Source organism: Canis lupus, chromosome 14 (assembly GCF_003254725.2).
Source record: "Canis lupus dingo isolate Sandy chromosome 14, ASM325472v2, whole genome shotgun sequence".
Taxonomy (NCBI): Eukaryota; Metazoa; Chordata; class Mammalia; order Carnivora; family Canidae; genus Canis; species Canis lupus.
In genome coordinates, this window is record NC_064256.1 from 22,667,832 (window position 1) to 22,686,350 (window position 18,519).

At 34.7% G+C, this 18,519-nt stretch overlaps 1 protein-coding gene across 4 annotated transcripts in view; it reads left to right on the plus strand.

The window, feature by feature from the left end:
- Positions 1–18,519, plus strand: part of C1GALT1 (core 1 synthase, glycoprotein-N-acetylgalactosamine 3-beta-galactosyltransferase 1) — a 38,288-nt gene that overhangs the window by 11,663 nt on the left and 8,106 nt on the right. For 2 of the 4 annotated variants that reach the window (XM_025471269.3, XM_025471270.3), the window contains exons 2-4: positions 10,100–10,197; positions 11,559–11,795; positions 14,792–15,459. In XM_025471269.3, coding sequence (XP_025327054.3) covers positions 11,576–11,795; positions 14,792–15,459 — 888 coding nt within the window. In that variant the 5' untranslated portion in view covers positions 10,100–10,197; positions 11,559–11,575. The remainder of the gene's footprint in view (positions 1–10,099; positions 10,198–11,558; positions 11,796–14,791; positions 15,460–18,519) is intronic. The other 2 variants (XM_025471272.3, XM_035698368.2) reach the window with 1 other exon arrangement.

An 18,519-nucleotide genomic window follows, 5' to 3' on the forward strand; every position in this document is an offset into this window, starting at 1 on the left:
CACCTGCATCTCCCTCTCTCTTTTTTTAAAAAAAGATTTATTTATTTGAGAGAGTGAGAGAGCAAGCAAGGGGAGGGGCAGAGGGAGAAAGAGAATCACAAACAGACTCCAGGCAGAACACAGAATGTGATGTGGGGCTCAATCTCAAGACCTTGAGATCATGACCTGAACTGAAACCAAGAGTTGTACACTCGACCAACTGAGCCACCCAGGTGCCCCAGACCTGCATCTCTTAACAGCTTGCTCAGTATTTCTATGTCAGTGCACTACTGGCACTTTAAAATAGATATAGTATGATGCACTGAATATTGATCTGACTAAAGTCTGTCATGTTTTTAAAATATCTGTACTCATCCCTTATACTCCTTGGATAGTTTAGCTGGGTATAACATTGTAGGTTGGAAATCATTTTTCCTCGGAGTTTTGAAGGATTTTCTGCCTTGTTTTCTAGCTCTCCGTGTTGCTGTGTGAAAGTCTAAAACTACCTAATTCTTGTCTCTGCCTCTTTCTCTGCAGGTTTGCAGGATGGTTTATTTGAGGTGAAATTGTTCTGAAATTACAAGATACTATATCTTTGTCGGTCTGTTTTTGTTCAGAGTGTTAGCTATCATTGGATCCTTTAGATCTGGAAACTTCCTCAAAATATTTGATTATTGATTTCCTCCCCTCTTTTATCTGCACGTCTAAACTCATCTTTAGTTATCAACTTTCTTATTTTTCATCACCTTATCTTTTTGTTTTGCTCACTGTGGGGGTGATTTCCTTTGTCCTTTGTTCTTCTGTTCAGGTTTTTTATTTTCTTATATTTTAATTTGTTGTAGAGTTCTTCTTCATGTAATTTTTAAAGCTAATATTTTATTTCATTAATAGAATGGCATGACATTTTTTAATCTCTTAGGATATCAATAATTGGGGTTTTCTTAGTTTTCATCTCATTATATCATCTCTTCCAAGTTGCTTTAAATTTGACTTTGTTGGGGTTTTTTCTTTCGTATTACAGACTTTCCTTAGAGTATCTGGTGATTTTTAAGTGGCTATTTACATTTTAGAATAGATACTAAAACTAGTTAATATTTCTATATGCATTGTTAGGGCTGACAGTATTCTTCACTGTATGATGATTGAACTGGAATGATTGATTGTTGAAGCTTTTGGGGATTCCATATGGCAAAACCAAACCAAGTGATTTTTAACTTCCCAATAATAAAGCAGATGGTGCTAATGCTTTTTCCAAGGGCCTATATCCCCTTTCTGTTCACAGGCTCCTAATGCATTTTTATCCTCATTGTTTATCTCCTAAGATTCTACCCTCACACTGCCAGAGCCAGCTTTGCTAATGTATGAGCTGTGGGAATGTCTGGGAAGTTTATTTCCTAAGGACAGCCCTTCACCAATAATTATATGAATACAACTCTGAGGTGTGGCTTACATTGCCTCCAGAACTATCCTATGGAATGGAGTTAAAATTACCTCCCATGGGATTTTGTATGACTTCCTTTCCTTCCTGTCCTACTTCCCTACAAGTTTTTCCAGGGACTACTTTCTGTTAAACCACTTTCACACAAAGGCCTCATCTCAAGGTTTCCTTTCTGAGGACCCACTTAACCATTAATGTTTGGGCTTCATTCCCTTTGATAATGTATTATTTTGGAGTGAGATTGGACTGGTTTGTTTTTTTTATGCTATCTATATTTCAGGCTCTCTTTGTCAGATGTTGGTATCAAACTTTTTCATGAAAGAAGAATTAGTTCTACTTAACTTCCTGAATGATTCATGTAGTACAGGCATACTTCAAAAGTATTGAGAGTTCATTTCCAGACCACTGCAGTAAAGCAAATATTACAATAAAGCAAGTCAGATGAATTTTTGGTTTCCCATGCATATAAAAATTATGTTTACACTGTTGTGTAGTGTGTTAAGGTGCAGTAGCATTATGTCTTTTTAAAAATGTACATACCTTAATTTACCTTATTAAAATATACTTTATTGCTAAAAAATGCTAACCATTATCTGGGCTTTTGCTAGTGGCATCATAATCTTTTTGCTAGTGAAGGGTTTTGCCTTCATGTTGATGGCTGCTGACTGATCAGGCAGGTGGTGCTGAAGGTTGGAGTGACTATGACAATGTCTTAAAATAAGACAGCAACGGAATTTACCACATCTGTTGACTCTTCCTTTCTTGAACGATTTCTCTATAGCATAGATAGTGTTTGATAGTATTTTACCCATGGTAGAACTTCTTTCAAAATTGGAGTCAGTCCTCTCACACCCTGCCAATGGTTTATTAAGTTTATGTAATATTTTAAACCCTTGTTGCCATTTCAGCAATCTACATAGTAGCATCACCAGGAGTAAATTTTATTGCAACAAACCACTTTCTTTGCTTTGCTCATCCATAAGAAGCAACTCATCCATTCAAGTTTTTTTTCATGAGATTACAGCAGTTCAGTCACATCTTCAGACTCCATTTCTAATTCTATTTATTTTGCTGTTTCTACTGTATCTGCAGTTACTTCTTCTTCTGAAGTCTTAAACCCCTCAAGGTCATCCATGAGGGGTGGAATCAACTTCTTCCAAATTTTTGTTCATGTTAATATTTTGACCTCTTCCATGAATCATGACTGTTCTTAAAGCCATCTAGAATATTGAATCTTTTCCAGGTTTTTAATTGAACTTGCCTTGCTCCATCAGAGGAATCACTGTTTAATCACTATAGCCTTATTAAACGTAGTTCTTTTTTTTCAAAGATATTTATTTATTTATTTATTTACTTATTTATTTATTTATTTATTTATTTATTTATTTATTTATGAGACAGAGTGCACACAAGCAGTGAGGAGGGACAGAGGAAGAAGCAGACTCTCTGCTGAGCAGGGAGCCCAACACAGGGTTCAATCCCAAGACCCCAAGATCATGACCTGAGCCAAAGGCAGACACTTAATTGACTGAGCCACCCAGGAGCCTCATGAAATGTTTTTAGTAAATAATAAGACTTGAAAGTTCAGAATTACTCCTTGTTCTATATGCTGCAGAGTGGACGTTGTGTTAGGAGACATGAAAATAACTTTAATCTTGTTCCTCTCTGTTAGAGCTCTGAGATAACCAAGTGCATTGTCAGTGAGCAGTAATGTTTTTATTTTTTTGTGAGCAGCATGTCTCAACAATAGGCTTAAAATATTGCGTAGCCTGGGTGGCTCAGTGGTTTAGCGCTGCCTTCCGCCCGGGGCATGATCCTAAAGGCCTGGGATCGAGTCCTGCATTGGGCTCCCTTCGTGGAGTCTGCTTCTCCCTCTGCCTGTGTCTCTGCCTCTCTCTCTCTGTCTCTCATGAATAAATAATAAAATCTTTTAAAAAGTTTAAATAAACAACATTGTAAAATAGATGTAATGTCATCCAGGCTTTGTTGTTCCATTTCTAGAGCACAGGCAGAATAGACGCAGCATAATTCTTAAGGGCTGTAACATGCTCAAGATGGTAAATGAGCAATGGTTTCAACTTGAAGTTATCAGCTGCATTAACCCCTAATGAGAGAGTCAACCTGTCCTTTGAAGCCAGGCATTGACATCTCCTATCTAGTTCACAAAGTCCTACATGGCATCTTCTTCCAACAGATAGCTGTTTCATCTACATTGGAAATCTATTGTTTAGGGTAGCCACTTTCAGTAATTATCTTAGATGGATTTCTCTGGATAACTGGGAGCTGCTTCATCACTAACTGCTTCACTTCTTTGCCTTATCTCATGAACCAACCTCTGCTAGCTTCAGACCTTTTTTAATGTGCTTCTCTCAGCCTTCATCGAATTGAAGAGTTAGGACCTTGCTATCGATTAGGCTTTGGCTTAAGAGAATGTTGTGGCTGGTTTGATATTCTATCTAGACTATTAAAATGTTTCCATATCAACAGTATCAAAATCAGCTGTTTTGCTTTCTTATCATTTCTGAGTTCACTGAATAACACTATTAATTTCTCTCAAGAACTTTTCCTTTCTATTCACAGTTTGGCTGTTTAGCATAAGAAGCCTAGCTTTCAGCCTTTTTGGGCTGTCAACATGCCCTCCTCACTAAACTTAATCATTTCTAGCTTTTAATTTAAAATGAGAGGCATGTGATTCTTCCATTCACCTGAACATGAAGAGCCCATTGTAGAGTTACTAATTGGCCTAATTTCAATTTTGTGTCTCAGGGAATAGGGAGGAATTAGGAGGAGGAGACGGACGAGAATGGCTGATGGTGGAGCAGCAGAACACACAGCATTTATCGATTAAGCTTGCCGTCTCATATGGATGCAATTCATGACACCCCAAAACAATTAGAATAGTAGTGTCAAAGATCACTGATCAGAGATCACTATAACAAATATAACAGTGAAGAAGTTTGAAATATTATAAGAACTGTCAAAATGTGACACACAATTGAAGTGCATGGTGTTAGAAAAATAGCGCTGATAGACTTACTGAACAAAGAGTAACTACAGACTTTGAATTTGTAAAACATCCAGTATCTGCAAAGCACAGTAAAGCATAGTGACATTAGATATGCCTGTATAAAAATTGTGTTTTGAAAGATTTAAGTATTATATCCAAGAAAAGCCTGGACCTTTTTGAAGTCTGACTCTGACAACATTTTTTATTTCCTTTGTGGTACTTCTTTTAGTTTTTATACCTGAGTCAGCTTGGATTTTTTGCTTTTTTTTTTTTTTTTTTTTTTTTTTTTTTTAGAGAAATATGTTTCATTTAGGTTTTCCAGTTTAATAGCTGTTTATTATACAAAATGTTCTTTTGACTTTTTAAATCTGTGAATGTGGATATAATTTAAATTCTGACTGTAACAAACCAACTATAAAAAGACATTTGTGAACTAATTGAGGCAATTTGACTATAGAAGACAGTTACAGAAATTTGATTACATACTTGGGTTGGATGAGTCCAAAGAATTGTTAATTTTTTAAAGCATTGCTGATTCTGTTAGGCATTTGATAGTGGCTTTTTGTTTCATTAATTTTATCTATTTTTCTATCTTGAATTTTATTGATTTTTGTTATTTCATTCATTTTGCTTGCTTTAGGCTTATTTTTCTCTTTTTCTTGATTTTTGAAGTGGGAGCTTGAGTCAATTCATTTGAGATTTTTTATCTTTTCTAATGTAAGCACTTAGTTCTGTAAGTCTTCCTTAAGCACTGCTTTAGATGTGTCTCTTTCATTGCTATTTATGAGCCCCTGTGTAATTAACAGCACAGTAAATTCCATGAAAACAGGGAAAGATATTTTGTTTTAGCTTTTCCCAGTATTTAGCAGTGCCATATAATTGTAAATGATTTTTGAATTTTAACACTTCCATATAGTAGTATCTCATCTTGGCAGCTTAGCTCAAAAATCTGAAACTTATAAAGAAATAAAATTAGTAGAAATATTCTCAAAATATTAAAAGAAAAGTACAAAGGAATATAGCAAGTAAAATTTTATGTAATGGAGTTTTCTTTTTAGTGAAAAATGTATTGAATATGAGATATGGATTAAATCTTCAACAATAAACCTTTTGAAGAAATCATATAAAGAAACATTTGAATTGTTATTAGCAAGATTAGTAGTAGGAGAGCAGAGGCATGAAAATTTAGTCTGAAACCAGTTCTGGTCTTTCAGCAACTCTTAACATTTTCACAGTCCTTCTTCAAGCTCATGGGCTTTTTTTTTTTTTTTTTTTTTACATCTTTACATCTCAAGATTTATCAATAGAGCAAGAATAGTTTCTTCTTGTGCTGGTAACAATATCTTCTTATCTTCCACTTAAAGATACTTTTAGAAAGGGAGAAAGATATGGGAAGTTGGTTGGTGACTATAAATGTAACTGTGGTATAATGGGAAAAAACCTACAAACTTTAAGTGAAATGTGAGTTAGAATCCTAACATGTTGGCTGTGTGGTTTGGGTCAGTTTAATTTCTTTGAAACTCAGTTTCCTCATTTGTAATATAGAGATACTACTATCAAGTATTCCAGTTGTTGTGAAGATCAGAGAAAACAAAAGTTTTAAACATAATGCTTCATACATTTTTATGTATTTGTACATACACCGTATCTGTAAGCATTTATACATTGAATCACTATATAAGATTCATTTCAGGTTTTTTTTTTTTTTTTAAGATTTTATTTATTTATTCATGAGAGAGAGGCAGAGACACAGGCAGAGGGGAAAGCAGGCTCCATGCAGGGAGCCCAATGTGGGACTCGATCCAGGGACTCCAGGATCATGCCCTGGGCCGAAGGCAGGTGCTAAACCTCTGAGCCACCCAGACGTTCCTCATCTCAGTTTTGTAAGGAAAGTCTTTTAAGGGAAAAAATAAACTACCAAAAATCATTTTAATGTAGTTTATGGAGAGAAATGCATGTTTAATATGTAAATGTAGCAAATTAATACTATAATCCAGAAAAAAATTATAAGCAGTAGACTGACAACCCTGGTAGGATATAGTATAAAGTACTAAAATTTAAAAGCAAAAAACAAACACTGAAAGCCTCGGATTTGGGGGACTTTATTGTAAATTCCATTAACTTTCTAAAAGCCTGAAAATTGAAAGAAAACATGATCTCATGTAAAGGGCATTAAAGTCTTATTGAGAAGGTATTAGTGACTGGTAGAATAACTAAAAACCAAATATTAGAGAAGAGGACTATTTATCTACAAAGATAAAAGATCAGTCTGCATCTTTTCTAGCATCAATATGAGAACACCATAAATCAATATTTACGGAGTTTATACTTGGTCAACTTGTGCTTCATTTATAAAGAGAGTACTTAATAGTCTCAAGCCTGTAAGAGTTTAGAATATAGCACCAATGAGTACTATTACAAAAATTACTTGCCGAAATTCAGCCAAAAAGCATGACATTAATGAAGAACTCATATATAAAGGAACTGTAATAAAAAGACTATTAATGAGCATAGAATCCAATTTAATACATATCCAAAATTAAGCAGTCATGGGAATTACAGCATAATTTATAGATTGTAAACTGTGCAAAATTTTACAGAATAAAAATAGTTCACAAAATTTGAGCATTTGGGGGAGAGTATATGTGCTGATTTCCACTCTTCTCACAGCAAGAAATTAATAGGAACTATCTAAAATTGAAATATGTAGTTTTTAAAAAGAGCCTCCAATTGCCTTATATTTTTCAGTCTTATCTTTAGAAAGATCATTGAGAGAAGAGTCATAAATGTTTAGCTGACTTTCAGAGTTCATTTAGATTGATTTAATTTCCCCCTTTTGTTTTTGGTAAATTTAAGTAAATCTAACTTAATATGTTAAATCTTTAAAATAACGTAACTAACATCCATACCAGTTCTGTAAAACTACAGTAAAATGATTAAGAATCTGAATTTTTGATTCACATTGCTAGTATGACCCTGGGAAGATTATGAACCTTTTTGTCAGAGTTTGTCTGTAAAATGAGATTGATAGTCCCTAGTTTATAGTTAACTCATGTAAAGCTCTTAATAAATACAAGGGTCAACTATTAGCTATAGTTATCTTTCCTTCCATCTCTGTTATTTATAAAGATGTTGTTCATATCTATAATGATATCACCAAATGTTAATAATAGTTATTTCTGGCTGATGGAATTTGGGATGATTTCTATCTTTTCCATGTTGTTCTGTATTGTTTGATTTCTTTTTTACAATGAGTAATACAAAACTGTCCCTTAAAAAATAAAGCAAAAAATATAAAATTTATTAGTTGTTCCAGCCCTTCTTTTGCATCTAAAATCTCAATTGTTAAGCCTAAAAATCTTTCTTTTTAAAATGCTCCTCAAGTGATTTTGATTCCATATCATGTTTGGAAAACAGTTGACATTGAGAACTTCCTTCCACTTAATTTTAGTATATTAGAAGCTCCTGTAATGTGCAACTTAGTTACACAATGTCTTCCAACCTGGTCTACTTCAGCACTCTTGTTAAGAATCTGAATAGTTGAGAGTGCTGATTTTTGCCAAAAATCAGAGTAAGATTTTGGGTGCATTGTACCCATATGAGATGTCTATTTTATCCCAGGAACAAGAAAGAAAAATGGGAGTAAACAGAAATTTAGTCATAAAGCCACAATCTTAGAGGTTAAGAGGATGGGGTAAAAGCAACAGGGATGAGCCAGCATATGTTGATTGATAATGCTCTGGAGGAGGAGGGGTAAGAGGATGGTAGCCATCCAGCAGCATCACAAGATATTTTTTAATTAAAAACAAATATTTAATAACAGTTTTCCCTCCACTCACCCCAGAACAGGTGTGTTGCTAAAACAATGTCACCTCAGCGAAGAAAACTAACCATAATTATGTCACTAATTTACTACAAACGATAAATCCCCCATGCTGCAGAAGTAGACTTGTTCTGAAACTCAGTGTCTTTTGGGAAATGATAGGGTAGCAGGTTAGTATTCGTAGTTACTGGAGCTGGATCAGCACTTTCTTCACATATTCACTTTCTTGCAGCTCTTCCCCTTGTCACTCACAGTGCCTTCTATGGCTTGCTTTCTCCCCTGCTACCAGGAGTAGACTATAGCAGTGGAAAATTCATTTAGACTGTGTCCTTCTGAGACTGTGAAGTGATTATATCTGGTATTAAGGTGAGGGAAGTCACAGCCAGTACAAAAAGAAAATCAGAACCAGTGTGCTAGAAGGGAAAGTGTCAGAGAATCAGAAGATGTGGGGAATTGCTTACAGTGCGGCTCCTAGATGATATCTCAGTTTAAGTGTTTGCTAATGCTACCTTAACAACCTTTCTTTAGTTTTATTGCTTCAGTCTTATACTGCTAATCTTTTTACATGTACCTTAAGAAATTTGGAGTTATGATATCTTTCATTCACTTTTCTTGGCTTCATGTTTTCAATTCATGGGACTTCTGAATTAACTCTATTGTGGGTAAAGTCTTAATAATACACACTTATTTTAAAGAAAGAATTCCAGATTCTTGAATAGTTCTCTTCAGCTTTTTTTTCTTATATAATGATTCAGCAATTCTGTACGTTACTCAGTGCTCATCATAATAAGTGTACTCTTAATCTCCTTTATGTTTCACCCATCCCCTACTCACTTCCCTTCTGCCAACCACCAGTTCTCTGTATTTTAAGGCTCTGGTTTTGCTCTCTCTCTCTTTTTTAATTTCCTTGCTTTGTTTCTTAAATTAAACATATGGGTGAAACCCTATGGTATTTGTCTTTCCCTGACTTATTTAATGTTATAACCTCTAGATACACCCATGTTGTTGCAAGTGGAAAGATCTCCTTTTCTATGACTGAGTAATATTCCGGTGTGTGCATATGTGTGAGTGTGTGTGTGTGTGTGTGTGTGTGTGTACATGCACACGCACATGCGCCACATCTTCTTTATCCATTCATCTATGGACACTTGGGTTGGTTTAATATCTTGCCTATGTAAATAATGCTGCAGTATACATTGGGGTGCATATATCTTCATATTAGCATTTTTAATTTTCTTTGGATAAATATCCACTAGTGGAATTACTGGATCATATGGTAATTCTATATTTAATTCTTCAAGGGACCTCCATACTGTTTTCCACAGTAGTGAAACCAACAGTATACAAGGTTCCTTTTTTTTCCACATCCTCACCAACACTTGTTATTTCTTGCCTTTTTGATTCTGGCCATTCTGACAAGTGTAGAGTGATATTTCATTGTGGTTTTGATTTGCATTTCCCTGATGATTAGTAATGTTTAGTATCTTTTGATGTATCTGTTGACTATATGTCTTCTTTGGGAAAATATCTCTTCAGGTCCTCTGCTCATTTTAATCAGATTAAATGGGGGGTTTTGGTGTGGAGTTGTGGAAGTTCTTTCTGTGGTTCAGCTATTAACTCGTTATCAGATATATCATTTGCAAATAATCTTGAGAGTTTTAGAGTTTCAAAAGAATCACTTAAACCATGAAGGGTATTTTCCCTGGGGTTGCAGATTATACCTTTGTTATAAGGATTTCACTAAAGACCAATCTGAAGAAGGAAAAGAGGACAGTAACAAGGGAGAACTTGAGACCCCTCTCAGGGAAAATAGTAACAATACTTGGTAAACTTGTTTCTGCTTTTCCTCTAGGAAATTTTATAGGATAGCTGAGTGGGACATATATACTCTTCACCCATGAAGGCCTACCTTTCTGAACCTTAGAATGCAGTTAAGATAGAGCAAAGGAAGTAAGTAAACCAGTACCTGCCAGTTTCATGTGGGTAATTTACTTCTGCCTTATTACTGAGCAACTTTGCTCACATGGTCTTTCTTTTACCTCCACTTCTCCTTGGGGTAATCCTTCTCAAATTACTACTTAATAGAGGGCCTGAGAATCGAGATGCAAGATGAACATGGTATAGTTCCATGGCCTGATAATTTTATTTATAGAATTAAGGATAAATATTTTTGCATTAAATATACATATATTAAATATGTATTAAGGATATAGTAAAAGGTCACATGCAGTTTTTTTATATAAATTTTTTGCTACAGTAAATATTGATACAAAATATATAAATCATAAACATATAGTTTGGTGATTATCACAAAGATAACAAACTATGTAACCATTAATTTATTTTGATATTAGCATACTTTCTTTTTGTAAGTTTGATACATCTTTTTCCATCCTTTTGCTCTTAGCTTTCTGAATATATTTAATGTATACCTCTTATAAGCAACATGTTGTTTATTTTTTCACTAATCTGGGCTGGCAATCTTTATCTTTTAGAGTTTTCAGTCTTTTTTACATTAATATCATTGGTGATATATTTGCATTAAAATAAACCATATTACCTTTTTTTTTTCTGTTTTTCACCTATTTTGTATCCACTTCTCTTTTTTCCTGGTCTTATTATTTTATTATTTCATTTTTTCTGTTTTAGTTATATAGCCTTTTACTAATTTTTTAAATGATTACACTAGCAATTATATTATACATCTTTTAGTCTTTTTTAAAGCCTAAACATTTGTACTTTCACCACTTCTGGACAACAAAATTATTTTAGAACTGTGTCCTCCTTACAATTTTTGTACCACTTATGTCATTTGTTTTAACAATGATAGTAATAATGTCTCACAGGATATTATATCATATATACTAACATATATAATATATACTATGTAATATAAAAGAGAAAAAAGGTAAGTTTAGGTATTTTGACAGCAAAAAAGAACATGGCAAGCAGGCTTGGGTTCACAAAGGATTCTGGTGGGAAGAACAGGAAATTCTGTGTGCAAAAAACACTGACCTATTTACCATATCCCACCCTAACAATGATTCTCCAAGTTACTACTCATCTATTTTATAGAATTGTCCATAAGGGGGAAAAAAAAAAAGAATTGTCCCTAATTGTGTTTTAGCAACTGAAGGGATAAAATATTAGAAATGTTCTCCTATAGGGAAGGAATTAATTTTCCCATCTGGCTAAAAGTAATCAACTTTTTTTTTTTTTTTTTTTTAAGTTATCAAGTCTTTTTCTTTTAACTCATGGTAGGTATTGATTCCTTTATAAATTATAACTTCCTGCTAATTTTTTTCTTACAGAAATACACTTTCGGGAAATGGCCTCTAAATCTTGGGTGAATTTTTTAACCTTCCTTTGTGGATCAGCAATTGGATTTGTTTTATGTTCTCAGCTATTTAGTATTTTGTTGGGAGAACAGAGTGATGCCCAGCCCAATATTCTTCATAATGATCCTCATGCTAGGCATTCAGATGATAATGGACAGAATCATCTAGAAGGACAGATGAACTTCAATGCAGATTCTAGCCAACATAAAGGTATGGTTCACTTTATTAAGGATTAAACAGAAACAGTATTTTTCAGTCTGTGTAAGTGTTGTGAGAATTGGAAAAAGCTATTAATGTGAATTTTGTTATACACAGTGTCTTTTGATGAAAATGAGCTTAATTCCTGGTATTTAATGACAATTCTTAGTTCACCTCAGGAACTAAAAATTTATTTCAGGGGTAAGATATTTAATTTTGAATTTATTCTTTACTGTCTTTATCTTAGCCCAGTTCCAAACACTGTGAAAAAAACATTAACATAATTCAAAGATCTCTGCAAATATGATATATTTGACAAGAAAGAATACAACAGCTCAAGAACAATTGGAATCCTGGGATGCAGAGGGTCCCTCCATTAAGAATGGTTTCTTTATCTTTTTGGGAGTAAATTACTTCTTTCTGACCTCTCAAGCAGAGGCTGAGGAATAAAGAGTACCACATTCTGATTGAGTTTTATGAACTTAGAAGTACATATACATACCATTATGAATTATGTTATATTGTGTAAATGTTTCTATGACCCTGATTCAGCTCTGAGTAGGTGCTCTGTGTTCTTATCATAGAGCAGTTTGATTACTGTACACTTCCTCTATAGCATTGCTCCAGATTGTTAAAGAACTGATTGGTGCCATGCTTGTCTACTACTAACAGGCTATCAGGTCACTGCAGGCACATATATTAGGTACCTACTTGTCCTGATCCATGGTCCACATCTAAGCTAGAAATTATGAAGTCATGGTAGGTGTTTTCCTTTGCTTACCAATCAATCCCATTTGTCTTAAGTTCTAACATTCTACTTCTTTACCATTTTTTCAGATTTCCTCTCTCCAACTATTTCCCCTAGTTCGGGCCTTCAGTTATACCCATGTACCTGGACTCAACCAAACTTCACTATACTGTTTGTCTTTCTTCATTTAAAGACCTATTCTCTGCATCATTTCTGTTTTCCTCATCTTGCTTTATCTCCTCTTTTCTTTCCAGCCAAGTTCCCATCCCACTGTTCTATAGGATTTATCAACCACTGCTTTCTTTTTCCTCAGCACATTACATTGAACCCTTTCACATACCTCTGTTACAGCATCTCTCTTAGTATGTGTCAAGTGCTGGTTTGCGTGCCAAGGTCCACTACAAAGCTGTGAGTTCTTCTGTAGCAGGACTGTGCTGTATTCATCGTTTCATCTCCTATGCCAGCATATACCTACAACAAAGTAATTAATGAATGAAAAATTAACAAAATGAGAAAGAATATCTGCCAGATCCCAGCAGTGGGGAGAAGGGTGTCTTGTCTTGTTCTCAAAGTGAAACATTGAGAATTCCTGCATCTACCATTTTCCCTATGCATCCAGTGTTTTGTCTACAGCCAGGAAATTGGGCTCCTCAAGTACATGAAATATGAGTGCTCCCTGAGTGAAAGTAGAGTGATTTTGTCTGTTTTTGAATTCTGAATTATTGCTTTTTCCGAGGGACGTGAGAATATTTTCCGTCCATGCCCAGCCTAGCCCAACCTGTGTTACCTCTCTATCAGTTAACTAGAAATGTATGCTTCCAGTGGTTAATTTTTCACAGGACTGAGCTTTTGTAACTCACTGGGTTGATGTTAACCTTAAGGATATGCTTTCCTGGGATCCCTGGTGGCGCAGCGGTTTGGCGCCTGCCTTTGGCCCAGGGTGTGATCCTGGAGACCCGGGATCGAATCCCACATCGGGCTCCCGGTGCATGGAGCCTGCTTCTCCCTCTGCCTGTGTCTCTGCCTCTCTCTCTCTCTGTAACTATCATAAATAAATAAAAATTAAAAAAAAAAAAAAGGATATGCTTTCCTCAGGATTCTGCCTAGAGCATTACTACAAAAAGTGTGGTTTTGCAGACTCATGCTGGTCTACAACTATGTAGGTATTGAAATTGGGATTAAACAGTTAGAAACTTTCATGGTAATTTAACAGTAATTTTGTCTAAAAAAATAAGAATTAGGATTTGTTATTTTTTTTTTAGTTTTATTTTTCTAGTAATTCATTTTTAGCATATTTATAAAAGAATGGGTCTCTAACCATTGGAAATAAAAATTGATCCTCCACCAAGCACTTAAGGTCTAGAATCTTAAAATTGGACTCTTCCTTTAAAACAGTGATACTCGGAATGTGATCCTAGCCTTGACAGTCTGAGTTGTTTGTTACTAGTCTGCACCCAAATAAGGAGCTTGCACAAAGATAGAACTCATTTAAACTCACTGCTTAGTTAAGTGGACTTCTGGGGGTGGGGGGGAGGCGTATAACAAGACTTCCTTGGTGAAAGAAGTAATATGGTACTTTATATTCTGGCATAAGCTTCCTCCTCTTTACAAAAGAGTATTTTGAAAAACACTGCTCTAGACAGTCTTGCAAATATGACTGCTACCTGTTCTGTTTCTCACTGATGGATTTGCATTTTGGAATGAAATATGTTACTATCAGCAGTAACCTCAACTCTGCAGCATGTTTTTTCCTGTCTTCAGAAGCTTATTTAGAGCTCTGAGAAATTCCTGTCTATGTTCTGTTGAGAACCAGTTGAATCTTTGTAGAATGAAGTGAAAAGCAGAGTGTCCAAGACTGTGCTTTGTATGTATACAAATCTCCAAGAGAACTTGTTAAAATGCAGTTAGATTGAGTAGGTCTGAGGTGGAGCCTGAGATGCTGCATTTCTTACAAGCACCCAAGTGATACTGATGCCTGATGCTGTTTGGTCAATGAACCATCATTTGAGTAGTAAGAATTTAAGTCATAGTGGCAATTCTTGCTAACTCCAATGGATCTCATGGATAAGATTGACAAGAAACCAATAAATCAGAATGTCAATTCATATTAGGTTGAGTTTTGCTTTCAGCCAAATTACTAATGGTAGAAAGGTAAATAGAAGGGGGCTTTTGAAATTGTTTAAGAAAACTTTTCTTCAACATAATTTATTTGAGTTTTACATCCATGTAAATATAACTCTAAAAATTTTTTGTTTAATAGATGAGAACACAGACATCGCTGAAAACCTCTATCAGAAGGTTAAAATTCTTTGCTGGGTTATGACAGGGCCTCAAAATCTAGAGAAAAAGGCCAAACACGTCAAAGCTACATGGGCCCAGCGTTGTAATAAAGTGTTATTTATGAGTTCCGAAGAAAATAAAGACTTCCCTGCTGTGGGATTAAAAACCAGAGAAGGCAGAGACCAACTGTACTGGAAAACAATTAAAGCTTTTCAGTATGTTCATGATCATTATTTAGAAGATGCTGATTGGTTTATGAAAGCAGATGACGATACGTATGTTATACTAGATAATTTAAGATGGCTTCTCTCAAAATACAACCCTGAAGAACCCATTTACTTTGGGAGAAGATTTAAGCCCTATGTAAGACAGGGCTACATGAGTGGAGGAGCAGGATATGTACTGAGCAAAGAAGCCTTGAGGAGATTTGTTGATGCATTTAAAACAGACAAATGTACACACAGTTCCTCCATTGAAGACTTAGCTTTGGGGAGATGCATGGAAATTATAAATGTAGAAGCAGGAGACTCCAGAGATACCACTGGAAAAGAAACTTTTCATCCTTTTGTACCAGAACACCACTTAATCAAGGGTTATCTACCTAGAACCTTTTGGTACTGGAATTATAACTATTATCCTCCTGTAGAGGTAAGTTTAGAAATTTTATTACTATATAAATACTTACACTGACTTTTGTTTACTTGGAAAAAAAAAAAACTAACAAATAATATGTTTCTTTAGCACCAATAACTAAGAATCTCCTTTGCTCTTTTTATGTAAAGTGTCAATGTATAACAAAAAAAAAAATGAGAACATGTCAGTAGTAGTAATTCAATAAATATTGCTGTTATTTATCTACTATTTATTGCTTATGTCAGGCACTAAAAATATAGCAGTAAATATGGCCAAGTTCCAGTTCTCATGAACTTGATAACATTATATTATGAACTGGGTACAGAGACATACAGTAAACAGGCACACTAGTAAAGATAAAATATGATTTTAGGTAGTGATAAGTGCCGCAATGTAAAATGAAGCCAGGTAAGGGGATATAGAGTGACCCTGAGTGGAGTGGAGTGCCCTAGTCTGGGTGATTAAGGAAAGTGTCTCTAAGAGGTAACTTCTGAACAGAAATCTGAGTGATGTTAGAGAGCAGGCTGTATGAAGAGCCTTCTGGGCTTCAGGAACAATGTATGAAAAGACTCTGAGGTTCAAAAAGACTTAGATTCAAGTCTTTTCCCACTTAATAGTTCAGTAACTTTTAATGGACAGAATTTGCCAGACTTCTGAGCCAGAGTTGCCTCATTTATAAAATGGACCTGATCTACCTGTTTCATTCAGTTGTGATTATGGTATAGCATAGTACCTATCACACTGTAAGCACGTAATAAGCCTCTCATTTAATACCTTAGCATTCATTCCTGAGGATTTTATCTAAAATACATTATTTTATCAAATATATAGCTAAAAGTTTGAGAAGAATTAATATCCTGTATACCCACCAACTAGCTTCACCAAATATTAATCTTTGCCACATTTGCTTCCTTTTTTTTATAAGAAAATGGTATAGATACAGTTGAGGCCTCTGTACCCTCCAATCCAGTTCTCTTATCTCCTTCCTGAGTGTTAACCACTATCATGAATTTAGTATTCTTCATTACCTTGCATGTTTGTATCTTTTTTTCCTACATGTTTATTTGTCTATAAATAATATATAGTATTATTTTGTAGGTTTTTAAATAAATGGAATTATTCCCTATATATCCTTGAACATTTGCCCTTTGTATACAACATTAAAATTTATCAACATTAATATATGTGCTTCATTAATTTAGGCTGCTGTACAATCTAATGTGAGTATACAATAATTTATCCATTCTTCTACTATACACATTTAGTAGGTTGTTTCCAGTTTGTCATTGTTACGAGCATTGCAGCAGTGAGTGACTGAAGAAGACTAGGAATCATGAAACCTAGCTTTTAGATTCAGATCTGTTATTGATTAATAATGCATGTAGACAAGTCATTAGTACTCGACACCTTCTTTTTTTCTGGTCCTAAGATACAAATAATACACTTCATGTTAACATTCTCATCTTTACAAGCCAGTGTTTTCAAATTATCTAGGACAGGGGGATCCCTGGATGGCTTAGCGGTTAAGCATCTGCCTTTGGCCCAGGGCGTAGTCCTGGAGTCCCAGGATCGAGTTCCACATCGGGCTCCCTGCATGGAGCCTGCTTCTCTCTCTGCCTGTGTCTCTGCCTCTTTCTCTATCTCACATGAATAAATAAATAAAATCTTAAAAAAGAAAAAATAAAGAAACAAATTAGGACAGTGGTTCTCAACTGCAGGCGTTTTTTTTTTTTTTTTTTTTTTTTTTTTTTTTTTTTTGCTTCCCAAAGGACATTTGGCAAAGTCTAGAGACATTTTTTGGTTGTTAACTGGGAGACTGGCATTGAGTGGAAGTTGCTACTGGCATCTAGTGGGTAGAAACCCACAGGACTGTAAACCTACTAGATTCTAAATGTCTTACAGTGCTTGGGATAGCCTCCCACAATAAAGAATTATCTGACCTAAAATGTCAGTTACACTTAACACTGAGGTTAAGAAACCTTGACCTAGAACATTTGACCTAATCTTTAGACAATCAGCATTAAAGGAAACATTGAAGCAAATCACTACTGCTTCTGATGTCAACCACTAGTATGTTCTTGGTACTTATACAGACACAATAGTTTTCCTTACAGTAATTCTGCATTTATTTATTCATTTACTTATTTTTTTAATTCTGCATTTAATGGGTGACAAAATTGAGACTCAGAAAAGGCAAGTAATTTGTCCTGGTAATAGCCTAGGCATTATTATAAACCATGCCTATAAACTCTTGTGATTTCCATCATGAGCTCCCCTCCATGATTAATATATGTACCCCCAAAGGGGTTGGGGGGCTGAGGGATGTTAGAATAAATATTCTACTGTTGGGATAAAATTCCACTTTAATAAATGAACAGTTTTAAGTTCAGTTCTATGTAATGAGTCTAAAACCTTATGCTAGCATTCTATTGTGGATGCAACAATTTCCTAAACTATAAAACAGATGTATTCCTAAGTCTGCTTTGTGATAGTCTGTTTTTGTTTGGTTCTACTGAGGTACTACTTTGAATTTTTTTTTTAATGTAAGCTTTTCTTAGTATAATTCTGTACCCTTTTCCATATAAAGATCTATAAAACTTAAGAACATTGCAAGTACATATAACAAAGACATTTAAATGCGTGTAAGATTTTATTTACTAGGAGTATCTGCTTCATACAGTAATAGCAAAAGGACGTCATAATTGTCACTGTTTTTGTAAACAATAAAATATCCTTCTTGCCCTTAAGAGTTCTACTCACAATTTCCACCTACTGATAGGGTATACCTAACAATATAATTTCTATGAGCAAAATAAATATTTCTGTGGTATATCTTTTGTTTAAATTGCAGTGGTTTTTGAAATGGATGCCAAATTTACATTTTTTCTATAAAAGTTTATTCAATTATATTGAAGACAATAAAATAGACTTGGAAGCACCAAAATTGACCCAGCTTTCTAATGTTGCCTCTTCTTCCCCAGGAGGTTCTATACAAACACAATGTGAATCAAACTTCTGTTATTGCTCATCCATCATTTAATAAATTTTCGTCTCCAAAAGTGAGAAGAATATTTA